This window comes from Oncorhynchus gorbuscha, linkage group LG11 (assembly GCF_021184085.1).
Source record: "Oncorhynchus gorbuscha isolate QuinsamMale2020 ecotype Even-year linkage group LG11, OgorEven_v1.0, whole genome shotgun sequence".
Lineage (NCBI taxonomy): Eukaryota > Metazoa > Chordata > Actinopteri > Salmoniformes > Salmonidae > Oncorhynchus > Oncorhynchus gorbuscha.
The window spans coordinates 10,882,531-10,903,263 of NC_060183.1; the positions used below are offsets into that span (position 1 = coordinate 10,882,531).

Consider the following 20,733-nt stretch of genomic DNA (forward strand, 5'->3'; position numbering starts at 1 on the left):
TTAGCAGGAAGGTATCATTTCCTGTTGAAGATGGTTGCTGTGACTTTCTGTTTCTTCATCTCTCTCTTTCTCTCTCGCATGCACACACAAACACAACACATGCATAAACAGACAAACAAACCCCGAAAAACAAATGGCTACGTCCTGTTATTTGTGGATTAGGAATGACAATTACATGTAAATAATGCACATGGTTGATTTGCATTAGGCATGGAAATGTCCACAACAGTAATCCTTTTACATAAAAATCATGGCACAAGATATAACAAAGGATTACACTTGGAAGTTGGGAGGTCAACCCCTGCACAGTAAACCAGCGCACCAATTACAGTCAGGAGAAGAGCTTCTCAGAAACCCACTGCTAAAGTAGGTAGGGAGCAACATGGGCTTTTGCAGCCTGCGCTGACCACAAAAAGTACCTATCACCCCTGGTAGGCTGAATATGCAAGCTCAATCTGAATGTGGCTAACACATACACACGTATACCCACACAGTAAAACACTGACTCAGTGTGTGTGTGTGTGTGTGTGTGTGTGTGTGTGTGTGTGTGTGTGTGTGTGTGTGTGTGTGTGTGTGTGTGTGTGTGTGTGTGTGTGTGTGTGTGTGTGTGTGTGTGTGTGTGTGTGTGTGTGTGTGTGGAAAGGGGGTAATAATGTGTGTGTGTGTGTGTGTGTGTGTGTGTGTGTGTGTGTGTGTGTGTGTGTGTGTGTGTGTGTGTGTGTGTGTGTGTGTGTGTGTGTGTGTGTGTGTGTGTGTGTGTGTGTGTGTGTGTGTGTGTGTGTGTGTGTGGAAAGGGGGTAATAATGCAGGCTAGCTGTTTTTGACCCAAGTTAATCCCCTGCAGAGAAAATAAACTTAATGTGATGTTACACTTCGTCTTTGTTGAGTTGTGCTTTTTCCTGACATACAGGGAGGAGTAGCCTACACACAAGGTTGTGTCCTCGTCAACAAATGTATGGTGTCCACAAAATGAAGAGACCATGCGCACTTTCACCCTCCTTTGTCAGTAAGTACATTTTGGGGAGCGCTCTTTTGAAATCAACTGTTAATATTGACAATTTAGTCATTTAGCAGATGCTCTTATCTAAATCGAATTACAGGAGAAATTAGGGTTGAGTGCATTGCTCAAGAGCACAAAGACAGATTTTTCACCTAGTCGGCTCGGGGATTCAAACCAGCAATCTTTCTGTTACTGGCCCAACACTCTTAAATGCTGCATTAACTAAAAACAGCATGGCAAAGAACTTCACTGAGGTTAATTACATCTTTCTTATGTCGTCCACTCTCTCTGGAGGCAAGTAAGAGATTATAGAGCTATTCCTTATCTAACCTCTAACCACTTTACAATTCAACTCCAATGGGCTACGGACGTCCCAAGGATCCCGAATAGCACGGACTGTTCCAGTTAATGGCCCAAAAAGAGCCACTTCTCAGAGATGACGTCACCGCGTGGACGTAACGCACGTCGGAAGTGCATCAGCATCACAACAAGAGCGGGACAAGGCTGGCTGGTAACGGGGAATGCGATTTGATCCAGTTCACATTTCAGATAGCATCTGTCACTAGTTAACGTTGTTCATTCCACACTCGGTAACATCGCAATGGCTTTGAATAAGAACAATTCTGAATCTGGAGGCGTCATTATCACCAACAATGAAAGGTAAACGTTTTAGCTAGCTTATTCGTACTAGCGTAGTGCTTTTCAGTCAAATGCTAACTGTGCATTTAGCTAGCTATGTAGTCTGTAGCTTATATTTGTGTGTAGTTTACCAGCTAGCCATTCAATGTTTTGTAGTTACTGTAGCGTTGGCATTGCGTATTATTTCAGGCACCAAGCTAACAGATCTTGCCTTGTGTCTTGATGAATGATGATCATCTTGTGTTGACTGCCGATCACGTCAACTCATCGGGTGAGGTTGAGCTAAGTTAGCCCCTACAAAGTTGCAAAATATAGCTAACTAACTAGTTAGCAAAGGATAGTCTGCTCTGGCAAATAGTGTAGCTCTTTTCCCGAACATAGCCAACGTTACGTATCTGTCAAGCGGATCTGGGGGTTAACAGGTAAGATGTTATAACTAGCCTCCTAGCCAGTCACCAGTGTTGGAAAAACGACCCAATTGTCATACTTTCGTAAAAGTAAAGATACCTTAATGTACCGAACAAAAATTATAAACGCAACATGTGAAGTGTTGGTCCCATGTTTCATGAGCTGAAATAAAATATCGCACTATTTTTCCATACGCACCAAAAGTTTATTTATGTCAAATGTTGTGCCCAAATTGGTTTACATCCCTGTTAGTGAATGTGTCTCCGTTGTTAACATAGTCCATACACTTGACCGGGGTGGCATCTCAAGAAGCTGATTAAACAGCATGATCATTACACAGATGTCTCAAGTTTTCAGGGAACCCAGGACCTCCAAATCTGGCTTCTTCACCTGTGGAATCGTCTGAGACCTGCCACCTAGACAGCTGAATGAACCAAGGAGTATTTCTGTCTGTAATAAAGCCCTTTTGTGGGCGAAAACACATTCTGATTGGCTGATTAGCCAAGTGGGTGGACCTATGCCCAGCCATGGCTGCACCACTTCCCAGTCATGTGAAATCCCTTGATTAGGGTCTAATGCATTTATTTCAATTGACTGATTTCCTTATATGAACTGCAACTCAGTAAAATTGTTGCATGTTTTATTTTTGTTCAGTATAGAAAATGACTAGTTAAAGTCACCTAGTGTAGTAATACACGTGTAAAAGTATTTTGTTTGAAATATACTTAAGTATTAAAAGTATAAATAATTTCAAATCCCTTTTATATTAAGCAATCTAGACAGCATCATTTTCTTATTTTAATGTAATTTTTACGATAGCCAGGGGCACACGAAGCATGTGTGTTTTTAGTGAGTCAGCCAGATCGGAGGCAGTAGGGTTGACCAGTGATGTTGGGCCATTTTCTTGTCCTGCTAACCCTTCGAAATGTAACGAGTACTTTTGGGTGTCAGGGAAAATTAAAATAAAGTACTTTATTTTCTTTAGGAATGTAGTGAAATAAAAGTTAAATAGTGAAGTACAGATACACCCCCCCCCTTAAAAAATAAATATATATAATCACTTTTTTTAAACACCACAGCCAGCCACGAGTGTCATCAGGCCCAAGCCTATTATCCCTTACTAGGTCTTTACTGAAGAGAAGCAATGGATCCCTTTAGGTAACTGACCAATTTAGACAGTTGCACAATGGCCCCTAATCTCATAATCTTGTTCTTTACTGCAGAGATGCAATGGGTCACTTTAGGTAACTGACCAACTTGAACCCCTTTTAGGTAACTGGGGCGGCAGCGTAGCCTAGTGGTTAGAGCGTTGGACTAGTAACCGGAAGGTTGCGAGTTCAAACCCCCGAGCTGACAAGGTACAAATCTGTCGTTCTGCCCCTGAACAGGCAGTTAACCCACTGACCAGCTAGGAGCCCCTTTTAGGTAACTGACCAGCTTGGATAGTTGCACAATGCCCCCTAATCTCTTAAACCTGTTTTATTTTATTTTAAATATATATATATATTTTTAGCTCCATGTGGTTATGAAAAAGGATGAGTGTCATGTTGATTTTAGATAAAGTAATAATGAATTGGCTTGCAACATCAACCTTTATATGTTGGCAAATATGTGTCATCAGTGTGTTGATGAGCTATGAGAATGTGGAGCTGGTGTTCTGTGAAGCAGAGTGCCTGCCTGGTGCCTTCAGGAAGAGTAAGAAGGGGAGTATCTTCCTGACCCCCTACAGGGTAAGAGGAGACACACTTCTTTACCATGCAAACATATTATACAACCAACACCGTAGCCCCTAACATATAGGCACCTATCTAGGTATGAAAGGATGGCTATAAATCAAGTTGTCTCTCCTCAGGTGATATTTGTGGCGAAGGGGGGTCGTGATGCTCTGCAGTCCTTCATGATGCCTTTCTACCTGATGAAGGGCTGTGAGGTCAAACAGCCTGTCCTGGGGGCCAACTACATCAAAGGCACAGTCAGCGCAGAGCCCGGAGGTGTGTTTGTGTGTGAGAGAGGGCGAGAGAGGGAGTCTGTGTTTGCCACAAGCCCTCAATGAACTTCACACTCATTACCTGAGAAATATACAATGTACATTTATTAGATGCATCTAGCCAAGGACCACTGCTGTGCTAAAAATGTACTTTAAAAATAGAAATCAGGATTATATTTATTTTAGTTTTGAAAGTTGGTAACTATACTTCTCACTTTCCAGGGGGCTGGGAGGGCTGTGCCACCTTTAAGATGGTGTTTGCTGCAGGAGGAGCCATAGAGTTTGGACAGTACATGTTACAGGTCGCTGCACAAGGTAAAGGACTTTTGGAGCTGATTCTGTGATCAATTATCCCAATGACGGTCTCCTTTTTAAATAGCTAGATTTAAATGATGTCTTTCCCCCCACTTCCCCTGTGCAGCGTCCAGAGGGCAGCCTGTGAGTGGTGGCTTTGGGGGTTGTCCCTACATGGGCAACGGGGCCTATGCTTACCCTCCTACCCCAGCCAATGGGTACCCAGCGGGACCCCCACCCGGGTACTCTTACCCCAACCCCCCTCCACAAGGTATGGATCAGACAGACTACTGTTGTCTTCCTATGTATTTTTGTACTTGTCTAATTGAAAATGGGGAAAACCTAAGTTAATCATAACCAGTCCATGTAATATTGTGTTTCACATGTACTGTTTGTTTCTCTGCAGGTGTATTCTACCCCAACCCACCAGCGTTTGATGGTCCTGCGGCCTACATGCCCCCTCCTCCCTACTCTGCCCCCCTAGGGCAGCAGGCCCCCCACGACCCTGCCCTGCCTTCCACACCTGCAGGTCAGAATACATTTAGGTTATCTATCTTTTATTTTTTTGCAAAATACCTTCAGTAATGGTAGTTTAATTAGCCTGATGTGAGTGAGCCCATGCTGCCGACACATTAAGTAAAGACAATGAATTCACTTCTCTTGCTTTCTATGTGTTTCTTCCCCACTTCTCTCTCTTTTCACTGGTGTTTCTCTCTCCTTCCATCAGCGGAGGCAAAGGCAGCAGAGGCAGCAACCAGTGGCAGCTGTTCCACACTTCCTCCCACCTACTTGCCGCAGGTACCCCTGTTTAGCACTTTTTTACCAACCTAAATCTGATGTGTAGGGAATGTATGCACACATGACTGTAAGTCGCTTTGGATAAAAGCGTCTGCTAATTGGCATATATTATTATTATTATTATAACACATTTTAATCTAATAGACATACAGTACCAGCCAAAAGTTTGGACACACTTACTCATTCAAGGGTTTTACTTATTTTTATACTATTTTCTACATTGTAGAATAATAGTGAAGACTTCAAAACTATGAAATAACATCCATGGAATCAGGTATTAACCAAAAAAAGCGTTAAACAAATCCAAATATATTTTAGATTCTTCAAAGTAGCCACCCTTTGCCTTGATGATAGCTTTGCACACTCTTGGCATTCTCTCAACCAGCTTCACCTGGAATGCTTTTCCAACAGTCTTGAAGGAGTTCTCGCATATGCTGAGCACTTTTTGGCTGCTTTGTCTTCACTCTGGGGTTCAACTCATCCCAAACCATCTCAATTGGTTTGAGGTCGGGTGATTGTGGAGGCCAGGTCATGTAATGCAGCACTCAGTCACTCTCTATCTTGGTCAAATAGCCCTTACACAGCCTGGAGGTGTGTTTTGGGTCATTGTCCTTTTGAAAAACAAATGATAGTCCCACTAAGCACAAACCAGATGAGATGGCATATCGCTGCAGAATGCTGTGGTAGCCATGCTGGTTAAGCGTGCCTTGAATTCTAAACGAATTACAATGCTCAAACGCATTAGGAATGAAAGAAATTCCACAAATTAACTTTTAACAAGGCACACCTGTTAATTGAAATGCATTCCAGGTGACTACCTCATGAAGCTGGTTGAGAGGATGCCAAGAGTGTATAAAGTGGGAAAAGGGTGGCTGCATTGAAAGATGAAAAAAATATATATATTTAACACCTTTGTTGTTGGTTTTCACCATTTAAAAAAAAAAAAATTTACAATGTGGAAAATGGTACAAATAAAGAAAAACCCTTGAAAGAGTAGGTGTCCAAACTTTGGACTGGTACTGTAATTAAAATACGTTCTGATTTAGAAGGGTATGGATTCTCCTCATTTTTAAAAAATATTTAAATAGTTTGTACCAGCATCAGGTAGGAGAGGCCCAGCATCAGGTAGGAGAGGCAGGGTCATTGCGGGAGGTTCATGCAGACAGCTGCCCGACCAATAAACAAAGAGCAGGTCAGAGTACAGCCAATGAATGCTGTGCAGGAAGCGGCACAGGACTAACGGGCGCACACTGTAGTGCTTTTAACTCAGTTTGTTGTCCTCCATACTGTGTATATCTGTAATGTGTTTTTCTCCTCTTCTCCAGGACAACCCACCCCCCTACTCCCCTACTGAAGACAAGAAGAGCCAGTAGAGAGCCTGTATCTCAGCTCCCACCCCTCCTTCACACGGCCTGTACCACCACCCCATCTCTCTATCCCTATGATGTCTTTGTTCCTCCTTTCTCTTCCACCAACCCCTCCTTTTGGTCTATATCCTCTCGGTCTACCTTGCTCCGTTTTTAAGTCACTCCACCCCCCCTCTCCTCCCCTCCTCTGGCCAGTCTCTTAACTCACAACCAGCTAGCTATGTCAGCTCCACTCTCCCTAGCTTGTGTACAGGCAGTTACCTTCTGAGTTCCACTAAACAGTTCTCTCCACCTGACTTTAACTAAACAGTGTTACTTACAGCTTTTCTAGTGGTTGATAATATGATTGTAGCTTGTTTGAGCCAAAGATGTCAGGGAAAAGGGGAATATTAGGTTAAGACGGAGGTGTTTTTGACTGAGGTTTAGTAGTATTCTTGGGTACCTGCCTTTTTCTGCATTGCCAAACACTACATTTTCTTGCCAGATCAGACAACGGCAAGTTGGCTAGAGCAGAAACGGACAGGCATGCAGGCTCAAGGTTTAGCAGGTCGTTTTGGTGAGAACCTGGTTTATTTCAGAAGACCGTTGATGACTAATTGAACAGGACTGTGATTTCTCAGCTTTCCAGGGGCTAGCGAAAGGCTGTATATTGTTGATTTCATTTATTATTTCTCTGTACAGGCTTTTAATGTGACAACTTTTAATGAGAAGATAGCAGTAGATCATTGGACCAGGTCTTTGTTGAAAATTTACATATCTGAAATAACACCCTTCTATAAAGGGAATATAGTGTAATTTGAGACTTTCCCATTGTGTTGATAGGAACCAAAATGTCCGGTATAGTGGACGGCTATCTAGAACACTAAGAATCCCTGATCCTAGTTGAACTATCAAACTACATGGAAAGATGATCTTAGCTATCTGCGACTACTGCTACTTCATGTGTGTGTATATAGAGCAGTTGCCCTATGATGTCATGTCCTGTGTCACTCTTCTGAACATTCTAGAACTCACTCACCCACCACATCAAGGAAATTAAACAAATGAAATAGTTCCTTGCATCACATCACTCTGCAGTGTTCTGGACTAACAGATTAGATCAATAGTCACATCTCTCACATCTAACTACACTGATGGCTATCAACTTCTCTTGTGGTGTGTCCTTCACTGACATGTTTGAGGTCAGTCTCCTGACTCTGATCTGAGCACCTTAATATTTGGGCATCTCTCTTTCTCTCTGGCACAATGCAGCTGGAAGATTCTTTGCACTTTCAGAATGCTATGCATCGGGCCTCTTTGCGCCTGCCATGGCTATGTGTATAGTAAAAAAAAGTCAGATATGGCTATATTTATTTCAAGTTCCCACTAATTTATTGATTAATTCATTTGAAATGGTCAAATATATTATTAAAAAGACCAAAGCATGGGCTCAATTGTAACTAATATGGATTGAATTTTTATTAAACTGATCTTGTGATGTGAAGTGTGTCCATTTTATTCATTTGACAGTAGTGCATTTTTCTGTACACATTGTGATGCAAGCCTGGGTACCTGACTTTCTGTATTTCTTTTTTTATACGCTACGTCATTGTCTTGTTTAACAAAACAACAAGCTGTCTAATTCGGAAGACCACATTTTAAATACCATATTTGTCCAGTTCCAACTTCCAACACAAAGTAGTGAAAAACATTTAACATCAGCTCCATTAGAAATCCAACAGGAACTTCTGTGAAATTTCTTCGGCCTTTAGGGACCCTAGACATGTGCTTTTCCCTTCTCTTAAGGAAAACCAGTTTCCCGCACAGTAGTCATTTCCAGTTCCTAACTGTGCTCACGGTTCTGAGAACCTGCAAGTCCACAACAGTATCCCGAAGACTAGTCCACTGTCCTGAGTGATCCCATATTTCAGAACATTAACAGTGCAGAAGAGTCCCGTGTCACATAAGTACTTACTAAATCAAATCAAATACTAGTCGCTCCCGTTCAAGTCCAAGTCCCACAACAGGACTGTAAAAACATCTGTACAGTAAGGCGAGATCACAACACTCATCAGCTTTGCAAGACTAGTCCCTTATGACAGTGTCAGCTCAGTTGTTCCCTTGCGTGTTGTCGTCACAGCGAGCAGAGGGTGACGCTGACGCCCTCCCCTATCAGACAGGCGGGGGAACAGCTCCTGAGTGAAGGCACAGTAGAAGGAATGCAGCCTCATCTGCCTGTCTTCGTAGTACGTCAGCGTTCCGGCCTCGTAATCCAGCAGCATTACAATGTGGTTGTAATGACCAGCCACCGTCTCCCGGTGCCCGCTGCGCCAGGCGTTCAGCTGATCCTCGTCTAGCTGGAGGCTCCAGGACAGATCGTTCATTACCACCATGCTACTCTTTCCCTTTTCCTTCCTGGGGATGCCCTCATAAGTGAACTGGAGGAGAGACGCAGGGGTCAAAGGTTATGATCCTCATCTAGCTGGAGGCTCCGGGACAGATCGTTCATTACCACCATGCTACTCTTTCCCTTTTCCTTCCTGGGGATGCCCTCATAGGTGAACTAGGGGAGATATGCAGGGGTCAAAGGTTATGTTGGGAAGTCTCAAAAGACACAGGTGCAATTCTATAGTCCCCAAACTCAACTCTAGACCTGGAAGCCAGTTACACTGCTCCCCCCCCTGTTGTCAGTTGAATAGCCCTGCTCTGGGCTACCATGGCCTTCACACTCTGACCCCCTGCTCTGGGCTACCATGTCCTTCACACTCTGACCCCCTGCTCTGGGCTACCATGGCCTTCACACTCTGACCCCCTGCTCTGGGCTACCATGTCCTTCACACTCTGACCCCCTGCTCTGGGCTACCATGGCCTTCACACTCTGACCCCCTGCTCTGGGCTACCATGGCCTTCACACTCTGACCCCCTGCTCTGGGCTACCATGGCCTTCACACTCTGACCCCCTGCTCTGGGCTACCATGGCCATCACACTTTGACCCCCAGGCAGGCCCATGGCTTGGACACCTCCAGCTCCCAGTACTGCTTTCTGTGTTTGAAGCCCTGGAAGCAGAGCACCTGCCAGGTGTGGTCTGGGTGAGTCTCGTGGGCGGGGACACGGCGCAGCGCTCCTGGGAGAGTAGCAGGTGACTGTTGGCTGTACGAGGGTCAGAGTGCAGCGGTCTGTGGAGGGAGCTTGTGAGAAGATTCATATTAGTCACAATTGGCTCTAAAACAGCGGATAGGCAATACATCATGGTTATGTTGGCAAACTTTTTTTAACATCCTTCCTTTTGAGTGACAAAAATTTCACCCATAATATGTTTTGGATACAAATGCTCAATTGTTTTTGAATTACATTCATGTCTTACTACCAGGAAGTCTAAAAAGACAGGTTGAGTGGGCTGGGAGCTGATATTCATGAGGCTTGATGAGCTCATTTGAAACGCTTATTATATGGAATAAACACAGCGAGTAAAGTGTTGGTTCCATGTTTCATGAGCTGAAATGAAAGACCCCAGAAATGTTTCATACACAAAGCTTATTTCTCTAAAATGTTGGCAACGAACTTGATTACATCCCTGTTAGTGAGTATTTCTCCTTTACCAAGATAGTCCATCTATCTGACAGGTGTGACATATCAAGAAGCCGATTAAACAGTATGGTCATTACATAGGTGCACCTTGTGCTGGGGACAAACGGCCACTCTAAAATGTGCCGTTTTAGACCATGTGTAACCATGCCAGCCCAGAACCTCCACATCCAGCATCTTCACCTGCAGGATTGTCTGAGACCAGACACCCGAACAGCTGATGAAACTGAGGACTATTTCTATTTGTAAAAAAGCTCTTTTGTGGGGAAAAGCGTATTCTGATTGGCTGTGTCTGGCTCCCAAGTGGGCGTATGCCCTCCCAGCTCCAGACGTGAAATCCATAGATTTAAGCCTAATATCAATTGACTGATTTCCTCATATGAACTGTAATTCAATAAAATTGTTGAAGTTGTTGCATGTTTTATGTTATCTACAGTTGAAGTGGGAAGTTTACATATTCTTAGCTTGGAGTCATTAAAACTATTTTTTCAACCACTCCACAAATTTCTTGTTAACAAACTATAGTTTTGGCAAGTCGGTTAGGACATCTACTTTGTGTATGACACAAGTAATTTTTCCAACAATTGTTTACAGACAGATTATTTCACTTATAATTCACTGTATCACAATTCCAGTGTATTTGGCTAAGGTTTATGTAAACTTCCGACTTCCAACTGTATAAAGCATTAATGCAAACACGTCCAATGTATCTGACATCTAATCTGTTAGAATTACTCATTAGAAAACTAGGTCCATGAATTACATTGACCTGGTTTTCCCCCTAGTTTCTACACAGATCGGAAAATGCGCCTTCAGTAATGCCGTACCTTACATGTCAAACCATTTACAGAAAAAACAACAATAAGAACGGGATGTTCTGGTGCCTCTGGGGAAATTCAAAATTAGCTTCTCACACTCCACCAATTTCTGATATTTTAAATGTTAATTGTGATTGTTTTTCTTAATGTGTACTGTATATGTCTTGTGTCTGTATATATGTGGCTATATGTGTTTTTTTCTTTGTATTGAAAACAGGGCGCTACTGTTAATATAAATAAGAGTATAATTTTAAAAAGTTGCGTATGTTGCGTTTATTATTTTCTTCAGTATATATTTACATATTAGTCCTATGTCAAGCAACGTGGATGCAGTGAGCAGTGTTCACACCAGCATCAACAGATTTGTTCATTTGACAACTGTCAGACTTTTGAATGACAAATAACTGTCATCCCAAAATTCCATGACCGTCACACACAGTCAAATCTACTTTACTAGGAAAAGGAACCTATTTTATAATAATAATAATATATGCCATTTAGCAGACGCTTTTATCCAAAGCGACTTACAGTCATGTGTGCATACATTCTACGTATGGGTGGTCGCGGGGATCGAACCCACTACCCTGGCGTTACAAGCGCCATGCTCTACCAACTGAGCTACAGAAGGACCACTATTTTCAATGTAGGCCTCTCCATTGACTATGTTGGTACTTTCACCAGTGTACTGACTGTCACTATAAAAAAATTTAAAAAACTTTACCTTGGCTTTGGCGATATTCTGTCAGCCCAGCTCCTTTCAGTCTCCTCTATACATATTCCCACCTCCACACTCTTCCTCCACAGTAGTGACTGTGGAAACAGACGGACAATACCACATTGAGTGTGTAGTAGAATATGAATTAAATTCCACGACAGCTGCAGCACACAAATGTTGACCGCAGGTAGTCCCTGTCAGACAGGATATAGTGTGTATATAGTCAGTGTTTTCCAGAAGTTAAGTGTTGGGTCACAGGCAGCCAATGGGTTTGGGGCAGAATTATTTTTACCCCTTTTTCTCCCCCAATTCATGATATCCAATTGGTAGTTACAACTCCCGTATGGACTCAGGAGAGGCGAAGGTCGAGAACCATGCGTCCTCCGAGACACGACCCTGCCAAGCCGCACTGCTTCTTGTCGGAGGAAACACTGTACAGCTGGCGACCGAAGTTAGCGTGCACGCGCTCGGGCCGGCCACAAGGAGTCGCTAGAGCACGATGGGACAAGGACATCCGGACGACGCTGGGCCAATTGTGTGCCGCCTCATGGCTCTCTGTGATACAGCCTGGGATCGAACCAGGGTCTGTAGTGACGCATCTAGCACTGCGATGCTGGGCCTTAGACCGCTGTGCCACTCGGGAGGCCCCCAGAACATATTTTATGTGTTAATCTCGTTGACATCCACAAAAGCATAGGAGTTACATAAGGTCTGTCTGACACTCACCTCTCAGTTCTCCCTCTCACACTCCACCAGCACCTCCTCGTGGTTCTTACACTCAGAGATGGCACACTCACAGCACACACGTTGTCTGTCCGGCAATAGTACACCAGGGGCTTCTTGTGTCGGTCACACAGAATCAGGGTCATGGCTCTGGCCATGTCGCCCCTCATAACTGGTACAGTGTCTCTACCGGATGCACCGGCACTGTTCGCTGAGGCCTCAGCCAGAGAGGACAGGGACACGTTGCGATTCAGGACAAGCCTGGTGGTGAATTTCTCATTGCAGACAGGGCATATCGGACATGGACTTTGTGTCCCAGTGAGCCGTGATGCAGTCTCGACAGAAGGTGTGACCGCATGGGACGGTGACTGGGACGGTGACTGGGACGGTGAAGGGATCCAAACAAATGATGCAGGACAAATTGTGGGACTCCATCACTACAGTGTATCTGTGTACAGAACACTCCCCTTCAGGTCTGTGGAGAGAAATTCATGGGAGAAGTAGGACATGTGGGTTGCTGATACAGTAGCTCCATTACATGGATATGGCTTTCAATATTGATTCTAAGATTGCTTCATGCATACTGTAGTTGTCATAATGTCACTTGAAAACCCAACCATTACTGAATACTATACTGGCCTACTGTATACTGGTCTACTGTATTTTTTTATTTTACCTTTATTTAACTAGGCAAGTCAGTTAAGAACAAATTCTTATTTTCAATGACAGCCTCGGAAAAGTGCCTGTTCAGGGGCAGAACACTGGCCTACTGTATACTGGCCTTCTTATCGGCAGCATCACTAGAAAAATAGTCATTTTGAAGAAGGACCATGACGACAGCTGGACCTTATCAGCAACTCAACGTTCCATTATGGGATGTCATTGCATGAGTCACACGATGCTACATAGGCTATACAGGGCTCAAGTGGAGGCTGCTGAGGGAGAACGTTCATAATAATGGCTGGAAAGGAGTAAATGAAATGGTATCAAAAACATGGTTTTCATATGGTTGATACCATTCCATGTACTCCGTTCCAGGCATTATTGTGAGCCGTCCTCCCCTCAGCAGCCTTCACTGGCTCCTACATATTATGCTGTGTGACCCCGAATTTTATTTCAGGAGTAGCAATGCACCTAGAAAAAAATGAAGGATTCTGGCTTTAATATCGCAAATATTTTTCATTGTGCTCTTAAATGTATTTGTGTGTGCCTACATTTTTCAACTTAGGCGCACAAATGCAGTTTAGGTAAGCATAGAGCCCTGCTATAGCAAAGCCAGCAGTTTGTAGCTAACAAGCCTACATCAAATTAATGGAAATCATAGTAGCTACTACTTAGCCAGCTAGCTAGCTAGCTACTTTGTAACCATTATTACAGTATAAAGACAACTATCAAGTCGAAAGATGAGTACAGTTCTATGAATCAAAGGTAAAACACTTAACATATTGTCATTCTAAGATTCCATCTTAAAGTAAATGTAGCTCACCGGTGTAATAAATTAATATAGGGCATCTAATTTGAATACAGTAGCTGGGAATCCGCCTCGCCAAATTACATATGAGGCGCCATATGATGACGAAGTACTCGTAAATATCATACGTAGCTATCTATACTCCACATGCCGGATGTTACAGTTTTCGTCATTCACCACCAAAATGGCGTTGCGTATGCTTTGCTCCTCTGTGCTGCGAACGGGCACAGATATAGGGGTCAGCAATGCCAGGACATTTGGAACTGCAGGTACGATGTTATTGTGGACAGATATATGAGTCCAAATTCAGGAATTATTAGAATGACGAGCCTCTCGCAAGCGAATACCGAAAGGAAGGTTGCAGATCATAGCTACGTTAGCTAGCTGCCTAGTGGCTACTCCCTACGTTACTTGCATATCATATTTATTCTGGTAATATGTGTTTGTGATTTTCAGCCATTTTATGCCGACGGTCTGCTCCATTGGGACCAATGCCAAATGAGGACATAGACTACAAAAACTTGGAATCACTCGAAAAGTATCGCAGTTACACACGCTACCTCAAGAAAGCAGAGGAGGCGAAGAACACACCAGCCTGGTGGAAGACCTACAGACAGTATCAGGAGCAAGAGGACCCTGGGCGTGGTGCGCAGTATTTTCTGATACACTGACACAATAACTTACCTAATAATGTGCCCTCCTACAGTATGTTTACTGCAGGACAAGTAGTGTTATCAGCCCAGTTTTTAGAAGATTTGAAGTATAAAGATGAATGTCAACTGACACAGAAGACATTTCAACCCTTTATTGTCTGGCGTGCTCAGTTTTCTCTCCTGTATGTCATTCTGGTCCAGATGTGGAGCGAGTCAACATTGGGTTGCCACATTGTCGGCCCTCCAGGGTGAAGGAAGCGAGGGAGCGGAAGAGGGTGGTGAAGGAGAACAGACGTAGTATAGAGCTGGAGAGAGCCATGCGTCTGCGCACCTGTAAGTTCCCCCAGCTCGGCCTGATATTTTTGAATACCATACAGAAACCAGACATATTAGCTTAATTTCAAAGACTAACGGGGTCATCTTGATCTAATATGGATGTTGTTTTTCCAGTTAAGGTCTCCCTGGATCGGGTGCAGGCAGGCTGGCAGGAGACGAGCGGCCCGTACCATGTCCAGAGGCTAGCAGATCACTATGGGATCTTCAAGGATCTGTTCGCCATGGCCTACTTCTACCCCCGCTTCACACTGTGTGTCAGCTACGGCCAGGATAGCCCAGCACAAGTACATTATGGGAACCACTTGACCCCCACAGAGGTAAGAGAAACGGATCGTGGGTGGATGCTGTAGTTTTCAGAACTGATTTACGGACAGATGAAACCTTTGTTCAGAGACACTTTTCTTTTTTTTTTTGGCCCCCAGAATCCTGCATATCAAATGTATTTATATAGCCCTTCTTACATTAGATGATATCTCAAAGTGCTTTACAGAAACCCAGCCTAAAACCCCAAACAGCAAGCAATGCAGGTGTAGAAGCACGCTGGCTAGGAAAAACTCCCTAGAAAGGCCAAAACCTAGGAAGAAACCTAGAGGAACCAGGCTATGAGAGGTGGCCAGTCCTCTTCTGGCTGTGCCGGGTGGAGATTATAACAGAACATGTCCAAGATGTTCAAATGTTCATAAATGACCAGCATGGTCAAATAATAATAATCACAGTACTTGTCGAGGGTGCGGCAAGTCAGCACCTCAGGAGTAAATGTCAGTTGTCTTTTCATAGCTGATCATTAAGAGTATCTCTACCGCTAGAGAGTTGAAAACAGCAGGTTTGGGACAGGTAGCACATCTTGTGAACAGGTCAGGCCGCAGGCAGAACAGTTGAAAGTGGAGCAGCAGCACGGCCAGGTGGACTGGGGACAGCAAGGAGTCGTCATGCCAGGTAGTCCTGAGGCATGGTCCTAGGGCTCAGCTCTTCTGAGAGAAGAGAGAATTAGAGGGAGCATATTTAAATTGACACAGGACACTGGATAAGACAGGAGAAGTACTCCAGATATAACAAACTGACCCTTGCCCCCCGACACATAAACTACTGCAGCATAAATACTGGAGGCTGAGACAGGAGGGGTCAGGAGACACTGTGGCCCCATCCAATGATACCCCCGGACAGGGCCAAACGGCAAGGATATAACCCCACCCACATTGCCAAAGCAGAGCCCCCACACCACTAGAGGGATATCTTCAACCACCAACTTATCATCCTGAGACAAGTCCGAGTATAGCCCACAAAGATCTCCGCCACGGCACAACCCAAGGGGGTTGGGCGCTAACCCATATGTTTATGTATTCTCCTATTTCACCTCCTCACCTCTGTGTTTAACAGGCTGCTGAGGCACCTCAGGTCAGTTTTGAGGCAGAGGAGGGCTCCATATGGACACTGCTGCTCACCAGCCCAGGTCAGACACACACACCATCAGAAAATACCAAGAATTGTATAATTCAGTTGTTAACATGTCCACATGGTGGCACTGTATCATTAAATAAACATTTACTGCATGTTTTGTGTTTAAAACAATGATTTCTTTGTTTCAGATGAGCATCTGCTGGACAGTGAAGGGGAGTATGTGCACTGGCTGGTGTGAGTATTGCAGTAATGATAATTGTATTGTGCTTTTTGTCAAACTTTTAAGTGGTTTAAATAGTCTGGGGTTTGCCTACTCCTTCAACCATCAATACGATGATGATGATTAAAAAACACATGTTTTTTTTATATATAAATATAACCTTTATTTAACTAGGCTGATGATGACCCTTTTTAAATATGTTTTTAATTGATGATGATCTCTGTTACCTTCAGAATATTTTTACACCTCCAATTTCAAACCAATTTCAAACAATCAGAAATTGGTTGCCAAAAAAAAAGCGAGTCATTGACATCCTCCCTTTGTTTCCAGTGGGAACATCCCAGGTGGGGCTGTGACCTCAGGAGAGGAGCTGTGTCCATACCTGGCCCCGATCCCTGCTAAGGGCACTGGCTTTCACCGCTATGTTTACATCCTGTTCAGACAGGAAGAAACCATCGACTTCCATGAAGACATCCGACCGCTGCCGTGGTGAGGAATAGGACATATACAGGTGTCACTCGCGCTCCATGACATGAATCATCAATCCGTTCATTCCATAGGGTACCCAAACAGACGAACACATATGGTAACATGCCCCTCCCCCCCCCTGTTCCCCAAGTTTGTCTCTGTCAGAGCGGAGCTTTAAGACGGTAGAGTTCTACAGGAAGCATCAGGACAGCATGACTCCAGCAGGCCTCTCCTTCTTCCAGAGTCAGTGGGACCAGTCTGTTACCCACACTTTCCATAACATACTAGGTAAGTGCACACAAGTTTTATTAGTTTGCCTGAACCTTTGGGAATGTTGCTGGCAATTTGACTGAACAAAAAATATATAAAAGCAACATGCACCAATTTCAATGAGTTTACTGTGTTACAGTTCATATAAGGAAATCAGTCAATTGAAATAAATTCATTAGGCCCTAATCTAGGGATTTTACATGACTGGGAAGTGGCGCAGCCATGGGTGGGCCTGGGAGGGCATAGGTCCACCCACTTGGCTAATCAGCCAATTAGAGTAAGTTTTTCACCACATAAGGACAGAAATACTCCTCCGTATCATCAGCTGTCTGGGTGGCGGGTCTCGGACGATTCCGCAGGTGAAGAAGCCGGTTGTGGAGGGGCTGGTGTGGTTACACACGGTATGTGGTTGTGAGGCCAGTTGGACATGCGGCCAAATTCTCTAAAACTACGTTGGAGGTGGCTTATGGTAGAGAAATTAACATTAAATTCTCTGTCAACAGCTCTGGTGGACATTCCTGCAATTGCACACTCCCTCAACTTGAGACATCTGTGGCATTGTGTTGTGACAACACTGCACATTTTAGTGGCCTTTTATTGGCCCCAGCGCAAGGTGCACCTGTGTAATGAGCATGTTGTTTAATCAGCTTCTTGATATACCACCCCTGTCGGGGGAATGGATTATATTGGCAAAGGAGAAATGCTTTCCAACAGGGATACAAACACATTTCTGGGAACTTTTATTTCAGCTCATGAAACCAATACTTTACATGTTGCATTTTATATTTTTGTTCAGTATACTTTGGTACACACTCATTGCAATGTGTGTGCTGTGGCATCTTGTCTCTATTGCAGTTCAGCGATTGCAGACATGTCTCTTTACAAGAAAATCGTAGACTTTGAGTTATACTCTTTCTGTGAACGCTTTAGTGTGTGGATTTAATTGCGTGGTTGATTTTTGTGATAAGTGTCCATAGACTACAGGATCTGAAGGAAGAACCCGCCCGTCCTCTTATCCGTGAGAGGTGACATCATCGGCTATAATGTTGTAATGGATCTGATTGCCTTCCAACATGGGGCTTTTTCAACATTGCAGCCGACAGTGCAGACACCTGCTGCGGACTGACTGTCAGTGACCATTTAGCCACTATTCACCATGGAATTATTGCTCACGAACACTAGGCCATGTTTGAGAGCAGGAAAAACATGATGTTTTTATGGGTAAATTGTGACTGACCTACGGACAATATTGAGCAGTTATTTATGATGCAAGGTGATTTATAGTAAGTCGCTCTGGATAAGAGCGTCTGCTAAATGACTTAAATGTAAATGTATAGATCAGTCAGTCCTTGACTCCTCATTTAAGTCGGCTGCAATGTGGAACGCATCGATCGTCTTTTCTCTTAGGAGGTCGTCGGGGTGGTCGTCGGGGTGGACTGACATGAGATTCACCCATCCTCTCTCTCTTGGTCCCTCAGACATGAAAGAGCCCGTGTTTGAGTTTGAGCGGCCTCCTGTGTACCACCCTCCTCAGGTGAAGTACCCTCATGGACAGCCCCTACGGTACCTGGACAGGTACAGAGACGGAAAGGAGCACACCTACGGAATCTACTGATGTGTGCAATCTGGATGGACACACACAGTCCAATTATGGTGATGGATGATAATATAATAAAGCATTTTTTTTCTATGAAATGTATTTGTCTAGATGCTCTCTTGTGCACTTTTGACTTGTTTCTCCCTGAATTCTCCCCTTTTTTTAAAGAGAAAAGAGTTATTTTTAAACCAGCTGGGAACTGTTGCCAGTGTGGTAAAACTGATGATTTGTCGCTCCAGATGGTTGTTTACATGGCAGGTTAGCCGAGTTGGGTCAGGTTACTTTCTACATTTGATTCCGTTACTAGGAACCTGTCCCAAATTGTAATCCGTAACTTTACCTTAGAGTTTGGGTAATCCAAGTTCTCTGATTACATTCCGTTACTTTTAGATTACTTTCCCCTTAAGAGACATTAGAAGAAGACAACAATGTATGTCACGAATTGAACGACATCTATTGCAGGATAAATCAATATTAACGTTTACATGGCTGGCCATATATGGATGTTACATTTGACTTTGTTGACTATGTAGGCTTCTTCTAACTCACTGCTTTCTACTACATATAATAATACGATTCAATTATATCTTTACATGAATAACCAAAGTATATCATAATTCCAGTCATTTCAATAAATGTTATACCCCTTGAATAGGACTTTGAAATATGGCAGTATACATTTGCCAAATTGTTTAAACTGAGCATGACCCCAAAACTAAGGACTTATTAGCCAGCCCTACTTTGTTTTTCATGATATTGTTGTCACGGAGGAATGATTGGGCTCATGGATTCGAGTTGGAAAAAAATATGCTGCGCTCATGGAATGGCATGCTTTGAGCACTACTGAAAAGTGCTATTTACATGTGAAAAATGAATGCCATTTGGTACAGGCCTCTTGTTTACCTTTTAGTTGGTGACACTTTATCTTGATAATATGCAGCTGTTTAAAGGGCAACTCCACAGATGAAACAATAAGAAAACGGGTTCCTCGCCTCTGTTCTGGTAAAAAGCTGAGGGATGGGCCTAGAGAAATGTAACCACTCAGATTAATAGACAGAGCTATGGATGCGAGGACGGACCATCAATGATATCAAAATTATTTGAACCATGTTATGAGGCTATACAGCGTTTAAATGTACAATGTTTACAAACATTGGAGTAAAACAAGCTTACATTTGGGGTTCTGATGGGGTGTGACAGTTGAACTAAGCTCATGAGGCATTTATAACTGATATTCTCCAAGAATCGATAGATATACATATTTTTAAGTCCAAAAATTGATGTAGCAACTACAGATTGCCCCTTTAAGTCTATCAAAAGTGTGAGTTTGAGCATGTTTTATTTTTTACCTTTATTTAACTAGGCAAGTCAGTTAAGAATACATTTTTATTTTCAATGACGGCCTAGGAACAATGGGTTAACTTCCTGTTCATGGGCTAAAATAGAAATAGGTTCTATTTGTGACGCTCGACACACTGCAAGTCCGGCCTCTCCCATCTCCTCATTGGTTTTTAGGAGCATTTACCCACGTGGGGTGTGGATGAACTGACACCCACACTCCAGTCGGTTGTAGTAATGCACCGTAAGGTTGTTTGCCAATAGCCATATAAAGTCCAAAGAAGTTAGAATGAAGCCTGAGTCCATTTTTTGGTTTCACAGAGGGTGAAAAAAAGAGTTGGGTAACGTGGGATCGGTGAGGGTAACCAGAAGTGATCTAGTGATAATTGTGTTTCTGTTGGTCAGAGGGAGAATGCTCGGAGTAAAACAAATATGGGCCAGAAGAGAGCATTTTTTTTTCATTCTCAAGAAAAGGGCACCAAGGAAAGGAGTGATACCTGGGGTAGCAGATATAAACGTTGACCAGCTGAGGGGAAAGATGGCGAGAGTCGGGAAACAGAAGAGTCATTGTCTGTTCCTTTGAGTTTTGAAGTTGAGTCTTTGCCCGACAAAGTGAAGTGAGGATATATCAATTATCCTGTACTAGCTTATGTGCCGAATACATTACG

At 43.5% G+C, this 20,733-nt stretch overlaps 2 protein-coding genes and 1 long non-coding RNA gene across 3 annotated transcripts; 2 read left to right on the forward strand and 1 right to left on the reverse strand.

The window, feature by feature from the left end:
- The first annotated feature begins 1,465 nt into the window (after window positions 1-1,465).
- Window positions 1,466-7,976, forward strand: LOC124048104 (WW domain-binding protein 2-like). Its single transcript, XM_046368538.1, has 8 exons — window positions 1,466-1,660; window positions 3,669-3,777; window positions 3,900-4,038; window positions 4,257-4,349; window positions 4,456-4,599; window positions 4,735-4,857; window positions 5,056-5,126; window positions 6,452-7,976. Exons 1-8 carry the CDS (start codon window positions 1,602-1,604, stop codon window positions 6,497-6,499), a joined length of 786 nt encoding a protein of 261 aa, XP_046224494.1. The 5' UTR covers window positions 1,466-1,601; the 3' UTR covers window positions 6,500-7,976.
- LOC124048106 lies at window positions 7,838-13,886 on the reverse strand. The gene is made up of 4 exons (XR_006841179.1): window positions 13,801-13,886; window positions 12,318-12,789; window positions 11,598-11,686; window positions 7,838-9,661 (listed from the first exon to the last, which is right to left on the reverse strand). It is a non-coding gene; the product is annotated as an uncharacterized LOC124048106 (long non-coding RNA).
- A 10-nt stretch (window positions 13,887-13,896) lies between these two features.
- LOC124048103 (39S ribosomal protein L38, mitochondrial-like) lies at window positions 13,897-18,825 on the forward strand. The gene is made up of 9 exons (XM_046368537.1): window positions 13,897-14,054; window positions 14,242-14,430; window positions 14,640-14,771; window positions 14,889-15,091; window positions 16,152-16,224; window positions 16,361-16,406; window positions 16,723-16,881; window positions 17,012-17,148; window positions 18,609-18,825. Exons 1-9 carry the CDS (start codon window positions 13,940-13,942, stop codon window positions 18,743-18,745), a joined length of 1,191 nt encoding a protein of 396 aa, XP_046224493.1. The 5' UTR covers window positions 13,897-13,939; the 3' UTR covers window positions 18,746-18,825.
- The last annotated feature ends 1,908 nt before the right edge of the window (window positions 18,826-20,733 follow it).